Source organism: Podarcis tiliguerta (assembly GCF_965153285.1).
Source record: "Podarcis tiliguerta genome assembly, chromosome: 8".
NCBI classification, from domain to species: domain Eukaryota; kingdom Metazoa; phylum Chordata; class Lepidosauria; order Squamata; family Lacertidae; genus Podarcis; species Podarcis tiliguerta.
In genome coordinates this window covers 79,749,473-79,770,200 of record NC_139541.1, presented here as the reverse complement: position 1 = coordinate 79,770,200, position 20,728 = coordinate 79,749,473, and the positions used below count along the sequence as shown (strand labels likewise).

Here is a 20,728-nt window from a genome sequence, read left to right as displayed (position 1 = left end):
CACAGGGTTGTTGTGAGGATAAAATGGGGAGAACCACCTTATGCTCCCATGGAGGACGGATGGGAAATAAATGTAATAATACCCACATAATTTATTTAGTTCAGTGCACTTTGAGTCCAAATATCTGGGTTTAAATCCCTGCTCAGTCGTGAAGCTTACTGGGTGACCTTGGGCCAGCCTCTGTGCGTGTCACTCTAGCCTACCTCACAGGGTTGTTGTAAAGGGAGTGCCAATACTACTTTTTAAAAACAAGAAACAAACCAGCCATATTTCTCTCCTCTGACAGATGAAGCTTTTCCCTGTACGGGAAGAACGAAGTGATGGGAACATTTCAACTGGTAAATTTCCTGCTGGTAAATATAACAGCGCAAGTTTTTTGTTGCCAAATTTAATTCCGATTCAAAGGCACAGCACTAATTTGTTTCTAGGTCACAACCCTTTTCGTTTCCTCTCTTCATCTGAAGCATTACAACGGGAGGCAATTGGGCTTAATTCCATTTCCCAGTCTCTAATGTTTTCAGCGTTGGATCATTATCTACCATACATTTCAATAAGGGAATGCCAAGCCTTAACCACAACAAGCCCACATCTCAGAGCCACAGGAAGCCATAAAACGGGCTCAAATTTCAAGCATTGGAAAGCTGGTCAGGCTGGCGCTGCAGTTGTGGTTTTTCCACACACAAAAATACACATAATCATCTGAGAGAGACAGTGTGGTGTAGTGGCTAGAGTTCAAATCCCCATTTGGCTACGAAGCTCAGTGGGTGAGAGCTTGGGGGCCCATCACTGCCTCTCAGCCTAACCCTACCTTGCAAGATTGTTGTGGGGATTAAATGGGCAGCGGGAAAACCATGAGCTCCTTGGAGGCAAAAAGGGGGGGGGGGTTAGTTAGAAATGCTAAAAAAGCAGAGACATCACTTTGCCAACAAAGGTCCATATAGTTAAAGCTATGGTTTTCCCAGTAGTGATGTATGGAAGTGAGAGCTGGACCACAAAGAAGGCTGATCGCCGAAGAATGAATGCTTTTAAATTATGGTGCTGGAGGAGACTCTTGAGAGTCCCATGGACTGCAAGAAGATCGAACTGATCCATTCTGAAGGAAATCAGCCCTGAGTGCTCACTGGAAGGACAGATCCTGAAGCTGAGGCTCCAATACTTTGGCCACCTCATGAGAAGAGAAGACTCCCTGGAAAAGACCCTGATGTTGGGAAAGATGGAGGGCACAAGGAGAAGGGGACGACAGAGGACGAGATGGTGGGACAGTGTTCTCGAAGCTCCCAGCATGAGTTTGAGCAAACTGCGGGAGGCAATGGAAGACAGGAGGGCCTGGCGTGCTCTGGTCCATGGGGTCACGAAGAGTCGGACACGACTAAACAACTAAACAACAACAAGTTAGAAATGCAATAAATGAATAAATCATGAATGAGGTGGGGGGGAGGAGGGAAAGGAAGGTGACATCAGTATACTGGAATCCAATGGGCTGCCAACAGCATCATGTGGGCAAAAGAGACACGTAAACAAGACCTGGCAGTTCCAGAGAAGAGGGCTAGAGTGAAAGCAGATGATCTGTCCCCAACAAGATGGAGCACAGCTCGTGGCTCGGTGGAAAAAACCATCTGCATTGCATGCGGATGGTCACAGGTTCAAATCCCCGGTGTCACGGTCCGGTTCATGGGCGACCGAAGTCGCGGCAGGGGACGTCAGGACTGGGGGCAAGATGGCGGGGTGGGAGCAGGAACGGGTGTCCAGAAGCCAGGATTCAGGAAGCCAAGGGTCTGAGGGTCAGGAAGCAAGGAGTCAAGAAGTCAGGGGTCTGAGGATCAAGAAGCAAGAAGCAAGGAGATACGAAGTCAGGGGTCCGAGGGTCAAGAAGCAAGGAGTCATGAAGTCAAGGGTCCAAAAGTCAAGAAGCAAGGATTCACAAAGTCAGGGGTCCAAGAGTCAAGAAGCAAGGAGTCACGAAGTCAGGGGCCTGAGAGTCAAGAAGCAAGGAGTCACGAAGTCAGGGGTCCGAGAGTCGAGAAGCAAGGATTCACAAAGTCAGGGGTCCAAGGGTCGAGAAGCAAGGAGTCAAGAAGTCAGGGGTCCGAGGGTCAGGAAGCAAGGAGTCAAGAAGTCAGGGGTCCGAGGGTCAAGAAGCAAGGAGTCATGAAGTCAGGGGTCCGAGGGTCAAGAAGCAAGGAGTCGCAAAGTCAGGGGTCCGAGGGTCAGGAAGCAGGGAGTAAAGAAGCCGAGGAGTACTCAAATGCAGACACATTTTCACGAGGATTTGAACAAATAATGCAGAAATCTGAACCTGAGAAAGCAGAATTGGCAGATTTGCCCATCCTGGGCCCCCCTGCCTCTATGGGCAAACTCTGCTGGTTAAAAAAACGCAGCTGTCAGAATCAGTAACCACATGGGTGTCTGTGTGTGCTCACACTGGATTTAACTTAATAACTTAAGTGAAAAGTGAAAACTCCCTCTTTTATATTCAAGCTGTACCCTCTGCCTGACTCACAAAGCCTTTGCAATCTTTCAACTTGTCTCGCTTATTGATCTTACACTTTTGAATTATCCTAATTGCCCTCTTTATTTACTTAAGACCAATTAAAGTTGTAATGTAAACTTTCCTTTCTTTTCCTTATTGTTCCTCCTGTAATAAGCTATTGTACCACTTTGCCCGAGCTCTGTTCTATTTACGTTGAAACAGCAATAAGCTTCTTTTCATTTTTTAAAATAAACCCACAGGTCTGGTTTTCAACTGATAAAGTTCAGAGAGTCTGGCTACTTGCAGGGGCAGAACCACATCACACATTTGAATGATATTCAATGCACATTTAAGGCGTATGACTTCCCTCCAAGCATCCCAGAAACTGTAGTTCATTAAAGATCCTGAGGGAAATGGTAGCCCTGTGAGGGATAAACTGCAAGTCCCAGGATTCTTGGGTGTGTGTGTGTGCTTTAAATATGGAGTTGACCAAAAAAAAAAAAAAGCAGAGAGATCACCTTGCCAACAAAGATCCATATAGTTAAAGCTATGGTTTTCCCAGTAGTGACGTATGGAAGTGAGAGCTGGACCATAAAGAAGGCTGGTCGCCGAAGAATTGATGCTTTGGAATTCTGGTGCTGGAGGAGACTTTTGAGAGTCCCATGGACTGCAAGAAGGTCAAACCTCTCCATTCTGAAGGAAATCAGCCCTGAGTGCTCACTGGAAGGACAGATCCTGAAGCTGAGGCTCCAATACTTTGGCCACCTCATGAGAAGAGAAGACTCCCTGGAGAAGACCCTGATGCTGGGAAAGATGGAGGGCACAAGGAGAAGGGGACGACAGAGGCGAGATGGTTGGACAGTGTTCTCGAAGCTACCAGCATGAGTTTGAGCAAACTGCGGGAGGCAGTGGAAGACAGGAGTGCCTGGTGTGCTCTGGTCCAGGGGGTCACGAAGAGTCAGACATGACTAAACGACTGAACAACAACAGGCAAACTAAGGCCTGGGGGCCAGATCCGGCCCAATCGCCTTCTAAATCCGGCCCGCAGACTGTCCCGGAATGAGCGTGTTTTTACATGAGTAGAATGTGTCCTTTTATTTAAAATGCATCTCTGGGTTATTTGTGGGGCATAGGAATTTGTTCTTTTTTCTTTTTCCCTCAAAATATAGTCTGCCCCCCCACACACAAGGTCTGAGGGACAGTGGACCGGCCCCCTGTTGAAAAAGTTTGTTGACCCCTGGAGTTGACCTTTGCAATCCCTTTGAGGAAGAGCCTAAGCATGTGCAGAGTGCACCTAAATATTCGACACTGCCTAGCTCATCAATCAGATTCTCTGGTTTCTGAGTCAATGTGGAGTGAGTTGGTTCCCCCCCGCCCTTTCGTTATTCATAGCTTCCATCTGTCATTGTGATTCATGCAAATTCTTTCCCAGCTTCCTCACAGGACTTTTCCAAAGGCTCCCTTGACCCCTGGTGCTGGGGTTTCCCCTCCTCTTTATGTATCGATGGGGTTATAGTGAATTTACTGCCTCTGCAGCCTGGAGTGCCAGAGGTCACAAGGCAAGTGGATTATGAAACATTTCTTAAAAGGAAGTTATTCCCAAGATTCATTCCAATTAATCCTGGGAGAGTCCCCATTCTAGCTGCAGTTTTCGTCAAAATCTCCAACACAGGTTTTTGAGAGAGAGAGAGAGAGAGAGAGAGAGAGAGAGAGGTCTTCTGGGATCATCTTTGCCGAGAAATGATGCTTTTTTGGATGGGTGGGTGAATCAGCCGAAGAGCGTGGGAGATCTACTCCTCACCATGGAGGGGAGTGCTTTGTGGCTGCATTCTCAGATTCTGGAAGGGCTTGATACATGGCTGGTAGACGGCCCTTGTCTTTTGCTTTGCTGCCAGGAAAAAAGGCATCTTTCCCACGGTGCCCAGTCAGACCACTTGCAGAAGTCCAGAAGTAGGCTTCAATACACCACTCAGCCTTCTTTGAACAATTTACCTGCTTTCTTGCTTCCTTGTTGTTCCATCATCACATCACCGCCCACTGGTGGCCACATGAACTGCAGCATGACAACAGCATTCCAATTTTCTTATATAGCAATAGTATAGTATGATATGATATGATATGATATGATATGATATGATATGATGATATGATATGATATGATATGATATGATATGATATGATATGATATGATGAGGGTGAAAGAGGAGAGTGCAAAATATGGTCTGAAACTCAACATTAAAAAAAACCTAAGATATTGGCCACTGGTCCCATCACCTCCTGGCAAATAGAAGGGGAAGAAATGGAGGCAGTGAGAGATTTTACTTTCTTGGGCTCCATGATCACTGCAGATGACAGCAGTCACGAAATTAAAAGACGCCTGCTTCTTGGGAGAAAAGCAATGGCAAACCTAGATAGCATCTTAAAAAGCAGAGACATCACCTTGTCAACAAAAGTCCGTATAGTTCAAGCTATGGTTTTCCCAGAAGTGATGAGATGGACCATAAAGAAGGCTGATCACCGAAGAATTGATGCTTTTGAATTATGGTGCTGGAGGAGACTCCTGAGAGTCTCATGGACTGCAAGAAGATCAAACCTATCCATTCTTCAGGAAATCAGCCCTGAGTGCTCACTGGAAGGACAGATCCTGAAGCTGAGGCTCCAAGACTTTGGCCACCTCATGAGAAGAGAAGACTCCCTGGAAAAGACTCTGATGTTGGGAAAGATGGAGGGCCCAAGGAGAAGGGGACGACAGAGGACGAGATGGTTGGACAGTGTTCTCGAAGCTACCAGCATGAGTTTGACCAAACCGCGGGAGGCAGTGGAAGACAGGAGTGCCTGCCGTGCTCTGGTCCAGGGGGTCACGAAGAGTCGGACACGACTAAATGACTAAATAGCAACAAATATTCTTGAAAGAAGCTTCACGCTCGGCTCCTTCTTCCAGCCCTCCTCTCTTACTGTACATACATACAGTGGTACCTTGCAAGACGAATGCCTCGCAAGACGAAAAACTCGCAAGAAAGAGTTTTTGTTTTTTGAGTTGCTTCGCAAGATGAATTTCCCTATGGGCTTGCTTCGCAAGACGGAAACGTCTTGCGCCTTTTTCTTAAAACTGCCAATGCATTCCTATGGGAAACCGTGCTTCGCAAGACGAAAAATTCACAAGACGAAAAATTCACAAGATGAAAAATTCACAAGACGAAAAAACTCGCAGAACGAATTAATTTTGTCTTGCGAGGCACCACTGTACTGTACATTTAAAGCACATCCACGCACACACAAAATCCTGGGAACCCCCTTTTAGCACAGAGATACATTTCCTTCATTCAACTTTGTGAGCTGAAATTTCTTAGATTTTCAGTTTCGGCCTTTTTTAAAAACAACCATCGCATCGCTGTACAGAATCACCAGCATGCATTGACTGGGACACCCTTTCACTGGCGTCATGTGACAGATGAGGACGTGATTTGTTCCTTTATATGCGCCCTGCTCAGTGCGTCAAAACACAGATGGAGGAACAAGGCTCTTTTGACAGAAGACTGGGAGATCTCACGGAGAGGTTCATGGTCTAGACGGAGCCAGCAGCGCAGTTACAGGCCTGATCATCAAGAAAAATGGCAAATTAGAAGAACTTAAATCAAGACTTGTGGAATGGATTATAGACTAATAGAGAGAGCAGAGAGTTATTTGCTCATTGTGGCCGACAGAAGTTAAACATTATGGTTATGTAATGGTTCTAGGGGTTGCTCGTTTGTCCCAACGTCTGGCTGGGTTGCCTGAGTGAACCTTTCCTGTCTGGGCAGCCACTCGCCTGTGACCGTCTCAATCGCTGGCAGAATCCGTCAGTGGGCATTTCTTAAACTTCTTCCAGCAAAGAAGTTCTTTGACGCCCAGTCTACGCCTGCTCTCCCTGCGCGGAAGCCTTCTGCGCAAGGAGGGCGTGGGCGGCGGAGGACCCCTTCTCTCCCCACTGGTCCCCGGCAAGGAGTCATGGGACCGCCTCGCCGATTCCCCCATCTGCCCTCCTTCTCCACTGGAGCTACGCTGATTCTCTCCCCCAGAAGATGGGCTGCCCCTCCCACTCCTGGGACGCTCTCTGGGATCCCTTCGGAGCTTGCTCTCTCCCTCGGACACTGATGGCAGTTCCCTAACAGGTTATACTAATGCAACCCCTTGCTGGGGAAGGAAAAAGTAGACATAAAGCAAGGTTCAAAGCACAATCATTAGCCAATTTTGCTGATAAACCTTATTTTGCCTTTTGGGCACCTAACGAAAAAACATGTTAGTGCACCAACACATGCAATAATGAGGTAGAGTGGTTAGTGCAGACAAACTCCTTCCTGGTGCCTTCCAGATGTTTTGGATAACAGTTCTCAACACCCAATTCACCACAGCTAAAGAACACAAATAATGATAATTGCACTCCAAATAATCAACAGGGACGGGGACACCAGTTTGGGGAAAGGCTGAGTTATGGAGTGCTTAAGAAGGAGCAGGAAAACCCACTGATGGGATGAGGGCCTGACCACAGAGCCTAGGACTCGCTGATCAGAAGGTTGGCGGTTCGAATCCCTGCGATAGGGTGAGCTCCCGTTGCGCAGTCCCTGCTCCTGCCAACCTAGCAGTTCGAAAGCACACCAGTGCAAGTAGATAAATAGGTACCGCTCCGGCGAGAAGGTAAATGGCGTTTCCGTGCGCTGGTCTGGTTCGCCAGAAGCGGCTTAGTCATGGTGGCCACATGACCCGGAAGCTGTACGCCGGCTCCCTTGGGCAATAAAGCGGGATGAGCGCCGCAACCCCAGAGATGGCCACAACTGGACCTAATTTTCAGGGGTCCCTTTACCTTTACCTTTAAGAAGGTGCAGGAAAAACTACTGATGGGATGAGTGCCTGACAGCATCGCTGTTGGCAAATTGGCTTCTTCTTAAAAGCCCCCAATGTTTTGGCAATGGCTTCTCAGCAGTACAATCTTACTGCTGGAGGATTCCCTGGTCCTGAATGGGGTAACTGTGCCCCTGAAGGACCAGGTGCGCAGCCTGGGAGTCATTTTGGACTCACAGCTGTCCATGGAGGCACAGGTCAAATCTGTATCCAGGGCAGCTGTTTACCAGCTCCATTTGGTACGCAGGCTGAGACCCTACCTGCCTGCAGACTGTCTCGCCAGAGTGGTGCATGCTCTGGTTATCTCCCACTTGGACTACTGCAATGCGCTCTACGTGGGGCTACCTTTGAAGGTGACCCGGAAACTACAACTAATCCAGAATGCGGCAGCTAGACTGGTTACTGGGAGCGGCCGCCGAGACCGTATAACACCGGTCTTGAAAGACCTACATTGGCTCCCAGTATGTTTCCGAGCACAATTCAAAGTGTTGGTGCTGACCTTTAAAGCCCTAAACGGCCTCGGTCCAGTATATCTGAAGGAGCGTCTCCACCCCCATCGTTCTGCCTGGATGCTGAGGTCCAGCTCCGAGGGCCTTCTGGCGGTTCCCTCACTGCAAGAGGCCAAGTTACAGGAAACCAGGCAGAGGGCCTTCTCGGTAGTGGCGCCCGCCCTGTGGAACGCCTTCCCATCAGATGTCAAAGAGATAAACAACTACCTGACATTCAGAAGACATCTGAAGGCAGCCCTGTTCAGGGACGTTTTTAATATGTGCCATTTTAGTGTATTTTTCATCTTTGTTGGAAGCCGCCCAGAGTGGCTGGGGAAACCCAGCCAGATGGGCGGGGTACAAATAATAAATTATTATTATTATTATTATTATTATTATTATTATTATTATTATTATACGTTTCTCCCACTGAGGCCAGGGGTGGAAATCCGTCTCCCGCTTCAAACCGCATCAGCCACGAAACCACAACAGATTTAAAAATTGGGGAGAGGGGCTGCTCACTCTATCTAAGGAACGGCACCATTTCCCTAACTCTCCCCTCAAAAACATGTGTGTGATTGATGAAGCTCTGAAACCCGGCCGTGGGCTTCCGGGCACGTGTCCTCCCACGCTTGATGGAATGGCTGCTAAGATAACTGTTCTGTCTCGCTGCTGTTCCGCAGAAAAGTGAGATAACCGTCAAAGAACACCACCCCCATTTTGCCTCTTGTGGACTCGATGCCCCGAGAGCATGGTTGGTGGAAACAGGAAAGAGGCGTGGAAATAATCAGTTCAACATTTATTGGAAAGGAAAAACAAAGGAGGAGATGGGAGGTAGAATTCTCCTCTAACAGCACCCTGGGGGCGATTCCTTGAATGGAAGGAGATCATAGAACCATAGAATTGCTGAATTGGAAGGGATCATCAGGGCTCATCTAGATCAACCCATGTTGAGGTCACTTCCTCCCTCCCAGCCCTTGGGGCAGATGGTTGCCAACCTTCTTGGGCCTGCGGGCACATCTGCCTACCAGAGAAACTGTCATGGTCACCATGCACACATACCAGGGTTTATTTGTCTATCATTGGGATCAAGAAACAACACAGGCCGGACAAGCTTATTTTTGACAGCAATGAGGACCAGTAACTTGCTTTAAAAAAGAAGAAGCTAAGACACGTTTTCTCTACAGAATACACACAGTCCTGTTTTTTGTGTGGGGTTTTTTTTGCTGGATGGAGATAGGACCAGGTTAGAAATGGGGATTTGAAAGGGGATCAGGGTGTACCACGAACATACAAGAGGAAGTTCTGCCCACCACCGCCCTGGTCTGGAAGTGGGAGGAGTCTGCCATTTGTCTCTCCCGTCCAATCCGCTTCCAGGCTCACAGCACGATGCAAAAGAGCCGTTTCTCACGGAAGGGGTTCTCCGCAGATGGCACCGGGGTCACCAGAGGGTCCTCTTTGGCGTGGGCTTCGCAGTGGGCCAGGAGGTCGGCCGCTGCCTTGGACACCTGCCATGGAGGGAAAGAGAGTCAGCACGCCATATATATATATATACACACCGTATTTTTTGCTCCATGAGACACACTTTTTCCCTCCTAAAAAGTAAGGGGAAATGTGTGTGCGTCTTATGGAGCGAATGCAGGGGGGAGGCAGGCAGGAAAAGCCCCCAAGAGCCGCACACAAGCTCCGTGCGGCTCTTGCGGGCTTTTCCCCAGGAGGGAGAAGGGACTGACATGGCCAGTCAGTCCCTTCTCCCTCCTCGTAGAAAAGCCCGCAGGAGCCGCGCACTCCTTAAATATTTTTTTTCTTGATTTCCCCCTCAAAAAACTAGGTGCGCCTTATTGGTCCGGTGCCCCCTAGGGAGCGAAAAATACAGTGTGTGTGTGTGTGTGTGTGTGTGTGTGTAAACATATCATTTACAACAGTAATAAAATATACTTTTACATCTTATTCCATTTGTTTGACTTCCATCAGTACTGTCTGGAAGATTTTGCCAATCTAATCTCCTAGTATGCATTTTTTTATTTTCCCTATTATATTTCAAACTCATAACCAATATCTCTTATCTTTTCCTACTTTACAACACTTCGTATATTTCTCCTTACAAAACTTCTTGTAGTCCTGCTAGCATAATTTGTTGGTTACAGTTGCTCTTCAAATAATTCCTATACTTCTTCCAATCTTCTGTAAATCTCTGGTCCCGCAGGTTTCGAATCCTTCCTGTCATTTTGTCCAATTCTGCATAGTCCAATAATTTTGACTGCCGTTCTTCTTTCGCTGGAACTAGTGAGCACGCCTTTTGCAACACTTAAGCTAGACTACCGCACGGCAGGCCGGGCTGCCCTTGGAGACTGTTCGGCTGCTTCACCGCGCAGAACTGAAACACAGTGTTGTATACAGTGGTACCTCAGGTTAAGTACTTAATTCGTTCCGGAGGTCCGTTCTTAACCTGAAACTGTTCTTAATCTGAAGCACCACTTTAGCTAATGGGGCCTCCTGCTGCCACCGTGCCGCCGGAGCACGATTTCTGTTCTTATCCTCAAGCAAAGTTCTTCTTAAAAGATATTTATTAGAGGTTTGGAAATTACAGAAAGAAAAAAAGAAAGAAAAGGAAACAATATAAAGTTAACAGAACATACATTACAATTACAATAAAAAAAAACACTACAACAATACAAAAAAAGGAGAAAAATGAAAAAAACACACAATACATTAAACACACACATCCAATATTCCATATCTTTACCTTTCATTAACTTGATTCATCGACCTCCTCACACCTCCCTTTTTTGTATTCTATTTCAATTAACTATTTCAGCAAATTCTTTCCATCTTACTCAATTTTTGTTCTATAATTTATCTTAACAGTCTAACCTTAAATTTTCCATTTTATCCCATTATCAATCCATTTTTACTTAAGTCTTTATTACATTTCTGCTAAAACCATATAACTTCATTCCAGCATCCTTCTAACATTCATTAATTTTACAATGTTTTTCTAAAACATTGGTTTCTCTTCAGATCTGGTTTCTCTTCAGATCGTATAAATCTTTCGCCTTTTACTGAAGCAAAGTTCTTAACCTGAAGACTATTTCTGGGTTAGCGGAGTCTGTAACCTGAAGCGTCTGTAACCTGAAGCGAATGTAACCCGAGGTACCACTGTACATGGAAGTGCACCTCATGCAGTAGGTGAGGAGAGGAGATGGGCAAGCTCACCTTCATCCGGTCGATGTTCACTTCCAGTTTCAGCTGCTCCACCGTCTTCCGTGCCTCTGCAATCTTGGCCATGTTGTTAGACATTATCCCTCACCCGGCTGGAGTGGCTTTGTGGTCAGCAGGTGAGCAGAGAGAGAGAGAGAGAGAGAGAGACAGGCAGACAGTAATATTCAGTGGAACCAACTGACCTCTGAGCCCTCTACTCTCAGATTATGGATAATAATAATAATAATAATAATAATAATAATAATAATAATAATTTATTGTTTATACCCCGCCCATCTGGCTGGGCTTCCCCAGCCACTCTGGGTGGCTTCCAACCAAATATTAAAATACAGTAATACATCAAACATTAAAAGCTTCCCTAAACAGGGCTGCCTTCAGATGTCTTCTAAAAGTTTGGTAGTTGTTCTTCTCTTTGACATCTGGTGGGAGGGCGTTCCACAGGGCGGGCGCCACCACCAAGAAGGCCCTCTGCCTGGTTCCCTGTAACTTGGTTTCTCGCAGGGAGGGAACCGCCAGAAGGCCCTCGGCGCTGGACCTCAGTGTCTGGGCAGAACGGTGGAGGTGCAGACGCTCCTTCAGATATACTGGGCCATGGCTGTTTAGGGCATTAAAGGTCAGCACCAACACTTTGAATTGTGCTCAGAAACGTACTGGGAGCCAATGTAGGTCTTTCAAGACCGGTGTTATGTGGTCTCGGCGGCTGCTCCCAGTCACCAGTCTAGTTGCTGCATTCTGGATTAGTTGTAGTTTCCGGGTCATCTTCAAAGGTAGCCCCACGTAGAGCGCATTGCAGTAGTCCAAGCGGGAGATAACCAGAGCATGCACCACTCTGGCGAGACAGTCTGCAGGCAGGTAGGGTCTCAGCCTACGTACCAGATGGAGCTGGTAAACAGCTGCCCTGGACACAGAATTGACCTGTGCCTCCATGGACAGCTGTGAGTCCAAAATGACTCCCAGGCTGCGCACCTGGTCCTTCAGGGGCACAGTTACCCCATTCAGAACCAGGGAGACCTCCACACCCGCCAACCTCCTAAACCCCAAAAACAGTACTTCTGTCTTGTCAGGATTCAACCTCAAGCTGTTAGCCGCCATCCATCCTCCAGCTGCCTCCAGACACTCACACAGGACCTTCACCGCCTTCACTGGTTCTGATTTATAAGAGAGGTAGAGCTGGGTATCATCTGCATATTGATGGACACCCAGCCCAAACCCCCTGATGATATCTCTGCGGCTGCATGCAGATGTTGAAAAGCATGGGGGAGAGGACAGAACCCTGAGGCACCCCACAAGTGAGAGCCCAGGGGTCTGAACACTCATCCCCCAACACCACTTTCTGGACACGGCCTAAGAGGAAGGAGCGGAACCACTGTATGACAGTGCCCCAAGCTCCCAGCCCCTCTAGACGGTCCAGAAGGATGTTATGGTCGATGGTATCAAACGCCGCTGAGAGATCCAGCAGAACTAGGAAACAGCTAGTTCTAGATCCAGCAACGTTCACAGAAGCCGTAATTTCAGCAGAGCAAACTGCAGCCATTATTGATCTCTCAGAATACCGTTGTGAGCTTGGGGGGATTAGTCTGGATGATGCCCCGAGCCCCTTCCAATTATTGGGTTCCTGTACCTGATGAGGGAAGGGACGCAGGTGGCACTGTGGGTTAAACCACAGAGCCTAGGATTTGCCGATGAGAAGGTCGGCTGTTCGAATCCCCGCGACAGGGTGAGCTCCCGTTGCTCGGTCCCTGCTCCTGCCAACCTAGCAGTTCGAAAGCATGTCAAAGTGCAAGTAGATAAATAGGTACCACTCCGGCGGGAAGGTAATTGGCGTTTCCGTGCGCTGCTCTGGTTCGCCAGAAGCGGCTTAGTCATGCTGGCCACATGACCCGGAAGCTGTACGCCGGCTCCCTCGGCCAATAAAGCGAGATGACATTTTCCCCAGACATTTTTTCCAGTTTCCGCCCGGAAACTGCTGCCTACTGCAATATTCTGGATATGTCTGGGAAAATTCTGGACATATGACAACACTAATATATATGGAGGGATCTTTTTGTGTGAGATTCTTTTTGCAAATGCGACACTAGAAGAGATGCAAGTTAAGCGCTGGTTAATTTTTGTGCAGCTTTTAGAAACAAAATAAAATCACAAGTGAGACTGCATTTTAGGTTGTTAAGATGAGAAACTCAGAGAGGTCAAAGAAATCGACAGATTTCTCTCTCTCGCTGCTAGTCAGGGCTGATGAGAGCCACAGCCTTGTAACATCTGCAGAGAGGTAGGTCTGCCCACCCCGCTATAGGCAAAACACCTTGAATAGCACAAGACTGCTAAATCTTACTAAATTAAGTCCTTGGTGAGTTACACCATGTAGATAATGCAGCTCTGAGCATTTGCTTTCTAAAAGCTGATCCCTCTGGGAGCGAAGGCGTTTTTCAGTTAATGAGCCAGAATCAATAGCGGGTTCTTCAATGACTGCCATTTAACCACTCACGCCGGTAGGGGGCAAGGTGCTGTTTCGAAAGCAGAACCAACACAAATCCCTTGTCCAGAGAGCCTGCCCGTCTATGCCCCAAATTTCTAAATACCTTTGGTGAGCAGTCGCAGAGCAGCATTTGGGGTTGTTGTGCTGGGACTTTTCCATTTAATGAAAAGATTGTGTGTGTGTTTCTGGTTAAAGTAAAGGTAAAGGGACCCCTGAGCATTAGGTCCAGTCGTGACCAACTCTGGGGTTGCGGCACTCATCTCGCTTTACTGGCCAAGGGAGCCGACGTACAGCTTCCGGGTCATGTGGCCAGCAGGACTAAGCCGCTTCTGGCGAACCAGAGCAGTGCACGGAAACGCTGTTTACCTTCCCACCAGAATGGTACCTATTTATTTATCTACTTGCACTTTGACGTGCTTTCAAACTGCTAGGTTGGCAGGAGCAGGGACCGAGCAACGGGAGCTCACCCCGTCGTGGGGATTCGAACCGCCGACCTTCTGATCAGCAAGTCCTAGGCTCTGTGGTTTAACCCACAGCGCCACCTGCGTCCCGTGTTTCTGGTTGCCTCACCTCAAAAAGGATACTGTGGAGTTGGAAACGGTTCAGAAATGGACAAAGAAATGAAGAAAGGTTGCAGTTTGTGGGGATTTTTAAGAGGAAAGGTGAGTTCAAGGTGACATGATAGAAGGTTGTAGAATTATGCATGCATGGAAAAAGCAGAGAAAAGCTTTCCTCTCTCATAAACATTAGAAGTCGTGGACATCGAAGGAAGCTGAATGGAGAATCAGAACAGATAAAAGGAAGGCCTTCATGAATGATGATAATAATAAAATACCGATGAAAGAAGAATGGCAGACAAAATTAATGGACTACACAGCATTGGATAAAATGACAAGAAGGATTCGAAACCTGTGGGACCAGAAATTTACAGAAGATTGGAAGAAATATATGAACTGTTTGAAGAGTAACTGTAATCATCAAATTACGTGAGTAGGACTGCAAGAAGTTTTGTAAGGAGAAATATATGAAATATTGCAAAGAAAAGAAAGAAGAGAGAAATTGGTTATAAGATTTAAATGTAATAGTGAAAGTAAGAAATATAAATTAAGGGAAAAGATTGAGAAATTTTCAGATGTGATTGATGGAGGTCAAAAAATTCTATAAGATACAAAGGTATGTTTCATAATTGTTGAAAATGATATGTTAAAAAACTAATAAAAAATAAAAAGATTATGATGATAATACTAATAATAATAATAATAATAATAATATTTAAACCCTACCCATCTGTCTGGGTTGCCCCAGCTACTCTGGGTGGTGTCCAAAACATATAAAATAAAATAAAATGTCGAACATTAAAAACTTCCTGATACAGGGCTGCCTTTAGTGGTCTTCTAAAAGTTGTGTCCTTCTTTATCTCCTCGACATCTGACGGGAGGGCGTTCCACAGGGAGAGCGCCACCGCCAAGAAGGCCCTCTGCCTGGTCCCCTGAAACTTCACTTCTCACAGTGAGGGAACCACCAGAAGACCCTCGGAAGAGGACCTCAGTGTCCGGGCTGGACGATGGGGGTGGAGACTGTGGAACTGGCTGCCACAGGAGACAGTGGTGGCCTCCAAGGTGGATTGCTTTAAACGAGGATTGCATAAATTCATGAGGGAGAAGGCTGTCAACGCCTACTGGCCATGATAGCTGTGCTCTGTTGTGTGACACTTTTGATACAAAGCTCTTGTGCTTAGAAGACATCTGAAGGCAGCCCTGTTCAGGGCTGTATTTTAATATTTTGTTGGAAGCTGCCCAGAGTGGCTGGGGAAGCCCAGTCAGATGGGCTGGGTATAAATGAATTTTTTATTATTATTATTATTATTATTATTATTATTATTATTATTATTATTATTATGTGACAGCAGTCACGAAATTAAAAGATGCCTGCTTCTTGGGACAAAAGCAATGACAAACATAGACAGCATCTTAAAAAGCAAAGACATCACCTTGCCAACAAAGGTCCATATAGTTAAAGCTCTGGTTTTCCCAGTAGTGATGTATGGAAGTGAGAGCTGGACCATAAAGAAGGCTGATCGCCGAAGCATTGATGCTTTTGAATTATGGTGCTGGAGGAGACTCTTGAGAGTCCCATGGACTGCAAGAAGAACAAACCTCTCCATTCTCAAGGAAATTAGCCCTGGAAGGACAGATTGTGAAGCTGAGGCTCCACTACCTTGGCCACCTCATAAGAAGAGAAGACTCCCTGGAAAAGACCCTGATGTTGGGAAAGATGGAGGGCACAAGGAGAAGGGGACGACGGAGGACGAGATGGTTGGACAGTGTTCTTGAAGCTACCAGCCTGAGTTTGACCAAACTGCGGGAGGCAGTGGAAGACAGGAGTGCCTGGCATGCTCTGGTCCACGGGGTCACGGAGAGTTGGACACGACTAAACAACAACAATTATTATTATTATTATGGATGCTGCTTGCAGGATCTGTGAGATGGAGATGCTGTGCTGGATGAATTTTGTTCAAATGCCTTAATCAACAGCACTGCAACAACAAGGGTGTCCACGCCGTCTGGCTCTGCCAGGTCCACCCGCCCTGAGAGTTTAATAGTTTAATAAAGGAAACAGTACCAAAGAGAGAGGCGCGAGTGGATGAAGGGGAAGCTGAACAGCTGGGCGTGACTGAGGAACAGCGGGAAGCCCAGAGGCTGAGCCACGATTCAAGAGAAAAGGGAATTAGCTACACGGCAGGAGCAGCAAGAGGGTCGTGGGGGGCAAATGCAACTCATTAGCCCCCTTCCTTCCACCTCTATGCGCTCTTGACCCCTCACATCAGCCATGCTCAAAGCCCTCGGCTAATTGAGAAGCCCCCTGCAAGGGAGAAGGGAAGGTTTGGGCACATGGAGATGATAAAAGTATGTGGGAACATGGGGGGGGGGGCTCCATTGTGTGCAGGGAAAGTGCAATAGGGGAGGGACAGAATCGGTATTTAATACAGAGATCTACTACTGACACCCCTCCCTGCCCGCAGACTGTCTCGCCAGAGTGGTGCATGCTCTAGTTATCTCCCGCTTGGACTACTGCAATGCGCTCTACGTGGGGCTACCTTTGAAGGTGACCCGGAAACGGCAATTAATCCAGAATGCGGCAGCTAGACTGGTGACTGGGAGTTGAGAGATCTTCATTGGCTCCCAGTACATTTCCGAGCACAATTCAAAGTGTTGGTGCTGACCTTTAAAGCCCTAAACGGCCTCAGTCCTGTATACCTGAAGGAGCATCTCCACCCCCATCGTTCAGCCCGGACACTGAGGTCCAGCGCCGAGGGCCTTCTGGCGGTTCCCTCATTGAGAAAGGTGAGGTTACAGGGAACCAGACAGAGGGCCTTCTCGGTAGTGGCGCCCACCCTGTGGAACACCCTCCCTTCAGATGTGAAGGAAATAAGCAGCTATCTTCTCTTTAAAAGACATCTGAAGGCAGCCCTGTTTAGGGAAATTTTTAATATTTAATGCTATATTGTTTTTAACACTCGATTGGAAGCCACCCAGAGTGGCTGGGGAAACTCAGCCAGATGGGCGGGGTATAAATAAATTATTTGTTGTTGTTGTTGTTGTTGTTTACTACCTCTGAAGTATAGAAAAAGCCTGCAGTGCCTCTGAGCATGGGCAGAGTCATTCCGCTGCCCACCAAGCAACTCGCGCCATGATTCGAGCCAGCCGGCATACATAACCCGGGACAGGGTTGAAGAATGTGGCTCCCATGCAGCCCAGCAAATTTGCTGGGGGGGTTCGGAGTCACGAGGAATCGGGAATTCAGGATTTGCGGACATAAGGTGAGGGACGGGTTTGAGCCAAGTTGGTTTTCCAATGGTCTGCCGCCGAGCAGCCGAAGCACTAAACAAGAGGCCCTCTGAGCACGTGCAGAGTATGCACCTGTGAATGCAAAGGGCAGCTTACATGGGGAGGCCACAGGTGTCTCAGCCTGATGCCCTCCACATTACCGTATTTTTCGCTCTATAAGACGCACCAGACCACAAGACGCACCTAGTTTTTGGAGGAGAGAAACAAGAAAAAAAAAATCTGAATCTTAGAAGCCAGAAGAGCAAGAGGGATCGCTGCGCAGTGAAAGCATCAATCCCTCTTGCTGTTCTGGCTCCTGGGATAGCTGCGCAGCCTGCATTCGCTGCATAAGACGCACACACATTTCCTCTTACTTTTTAGGAGGGAAAAAGTGAGTCTTATAGAGCAAAAAATACGGTATTTAGACTACAGCTGTTGGCTGGTGATGATGGGGGTTGTAGTCCGAAACATACCTGTAGGTTGGAGGTGCTGTGATTCTTCACCTGCTGCTCCTCCCTCCCTGTGGAGGCACCAACTCACTGCAGTGCCCGCCCTCGCCAGCTGTGCCCAAAGCCCTTTTGGGCTTGACAGCTGCTGCCGAGGGAGAAAGGAGGTCCCTCATCTTAGATCTACACAGGTAAATATCAGGAGGGGAACGAGCTCTTGTAAGGCAAGAAGGTGGACCCAGACAACGCCTCTCTCCCCGTTGTATCTCACGACCGTGGTTAAACCACTTGGATTTTTTAAAAGACACAGACTAGCAGATCCAACACACAGGCAGAGTGCACAATATTGCGGCAGGTATAATTGGCAAGTCGTTTCCTGGATTCAGGTGCAAAATTCAGTGGGGAAAATCCATACCATGGCTCCTAAGAAAGGGGATCTGTACCAAGTCAGACCATTAGTCCATCTAGTTCAATAGTGTTCACACTGACTGGCAGCATCTCTCTGGGGGTTCAGGAAGAGGTCTTTTCTTAGCCCTACATGCTGTCGGGAATCGAACCTAAGAACGTCTACCTGCAAGGCAGATTGCCACTGAGCCCTTCCTCCTTGAGGGCATCGCACTCTCCTGGCCTCAGTTCTACCACCTGTTAAATGGGCGCAATAGTGACTTAAATAGACGTTTTGCCTTTTAAAAGGGATCTCTGAGTATTAAGAGTAAAATCACAACAACAGAGCATCTGTTGAATAGTTATAGCTAGCTGTTTGGGGTTCATTGCCCCTCTGCCTTATAAGAAAGCAAAAAGGTGGTGGCCCAAGAGAACTTTTCAAAAAGGAATCTAGCTTATGAAAAAGCTAACTTTTCAAACGCACATCTCCATATGGATGAGCAAAGCCTGAGATATTTTAATTTAATGCCGTTCGTATGGAGCTCTCTTTGCAGCCATGAACAGTGCAGTCCTATGCATGCCTACTCTGAAGTAAGCCGCAGAAAACGTGTAGAGGATTGCAGTCCAACAGTGCATTCCTAACCACATCTCCCCAGAAAGAAGTATTGTTGAATTCAATGGGGCTAATTGGTGTGCAATTATCAAGCATTGCTTGCATGCCATTTTGTATTTTGAATTCTGCCTCGTATACAGTATTGCAAGTATTTTTATTTCCTGCCAATCCACACTACCCTGGTATAATCTGATTGCCTGCAAAAGAGAGAGAGAGAGAGCGCATGGAGACACATTGTGATTTTTGGTTCCAGCAAGGAATTTCAACTTGAAAAGTGAAATAAAAGGTTAGATGAGACAGGGAAGATCTACCAAGAAAACCTCACTCGGAAAACCAGAAGGGGGAGAAGCGAGGATTTAAAACGTACCTCCTCAAAGCTGCAGCAACCACCTACCTTGACCAGATCCAACGCCAAGCCAATCCTCACGTGCTCAGAATCACTCCAGAGCAATAAGTCTCTCGCCCAACCCAACCCAAGCCTTTGCCTTGCCTCTCCCCAGCCAGGGACAGCTCCGGGTTCGAAAGGAGGCAAGCAAGGGAGAACTCTGGCTGTTACCTGTTGTCTACGGCCGTCCTTGCAAAGTGGCTCCTCTCCGCTGTCTCTGGTCGGAATGAGCAGCTGCCGCCACCTGGGGCACCGGGAGCCGCAGGAAAGCAGGCAGGGAGGGGAAGGAGGGAGGGAGGCGCCTCCCAGCCCACCCCTGGGAGACACGGTTTCAGAGGAAGGCGGCTTGTAGGAAGAGGGGGTGGGAGGGAAAGCAGGCCCAAGCCTGGCTTGGATTTCAGGTGTCTGAGGTCTGAAGGGCATCAGAAGATCCTGCTGGACCAAGCCAATGGTCCATTCAGTCCAGCATCCTGTTCTGGCAGCAGCCAGCCACATACCTGTGGAAAGCCTGCAAGCAGGACTGGAGCACAAGAGGAACTCTCCCTTTCTGGGGTTTCCAGCAACTGGTACCCAGAAGTGTTGTTGTTGTTTCGTTGTTTAGTCGTGTCCAACTCTTCGTGACCCCATGGAGCAGAGCACATCAGGCACTCCTGTCTTCCACTGCCTCCCGCAGTTTGGTCAAAAGCTGCAAGAACACTGTCCAACCATCTCGTCCTCTGTCGTCCCCTTCTCCTTGTGCCCTCCATCTTTCCCAGCATCAGGGTCTTTTCCAGGGAGTCTTCTCTTCTCATGAGGTGGCCAAAGTATTGGAGCCTCAGCTTCACGATCTGTCCTTCCAGTGAGCACTCAGGGCTGATTTCCTTCAGAATGGATAGCTCTGATCTTCTTGCAGTCCATGGGACTCTCAAGAGTCTCCTCCAGCACCAGAATTCAAAAGCATCAATTCTTCGGCGATCAAAGTGTTGGTTGCTGACCTTTGCGTCTCCACCCCCATCGTTCTGCCCGGACATTGAGGTCCAGCGCCGAGGGCCTTCTGGCAGTTCCCTCATTGCAAGAAGTGAGGTTACAGGGAATCAGGCAGAGGGTCTTCTCGGTGGTGGCACCCGCCCTGTGGAACGCCCTACCACCAGATGTCAAGGAAATAAGCAGCCATCCTTTTATTCTCTCCTCCACATATCAAGTCACATTTATCATAAAGATTTTTTAAAACAATAAAAGACAGTTTGAATACAAGTTTCCTGGTATTCATTTATGCTATATTGCACTCGAAAAGCAATGACAAACCTAGACAGCATCTTCAAAAGCAGAGACATCACCTTGTCAACAAAGGTCCGTATAGTTAAAGCTATGGTTTTCCCAGTAGTGATGTATGGAAGTGAGAGCTGGACCATAAAGAAGGCTGATCACCGAAGAATTGATGCTTTTGAATTATGGTGCTACAGGAGACTCTTGAGAGTCCCATGAACTGCAGGAAGATCATACCTAACCATTCTGAAGGAAATCAGCCCTGAGTGCTCACTGGAAGGACAGATCCTGAAGCTG

General features: G+C 47.6%; 1 protein-coding gene across 2 annotated transcripts; it reads right to left on the bottom strand.

The window, feature by feature from the left end:
- Positions 1-8,620: 8,620 nt before the first annotated feature.
- GNG8 (G protein subunit gamma 8) lies at positions 8,621-19,402 on the bottom strand. Of its 2 annotated transcripts, none has more exons than XM_083456409.1 (3): positions 19,196-19,402; positions 11,053-11,159; positions 8,621-9,344 (listed from the first exon to the last, which is right to left on the bottom strand). In XM_083456409.1, exons 2-3 carry the CDS (start codon positions 11,134-11,136, stop codon positions 9,216-9,218), a joined length of 213 nt encoding a protein of 70 aa, XP_083312535.1. In that variant the 5' UTR covers positions 11,137-11,159; positions 19,196-19,402; the 3' UTR covers positions 8,621-9,215. The 2 variants fall into 2 exon arrangements, with proteins under 2 accessions (XP_083312535.1, XP_083312536.1); XM_083456410.1 differs by lacking the exon at positions 19,196-19,402 and adding an exon at positions 12,680-12,816.
- Positions 19,403-20,728: the final 1,326 nt, after the last annotated feature.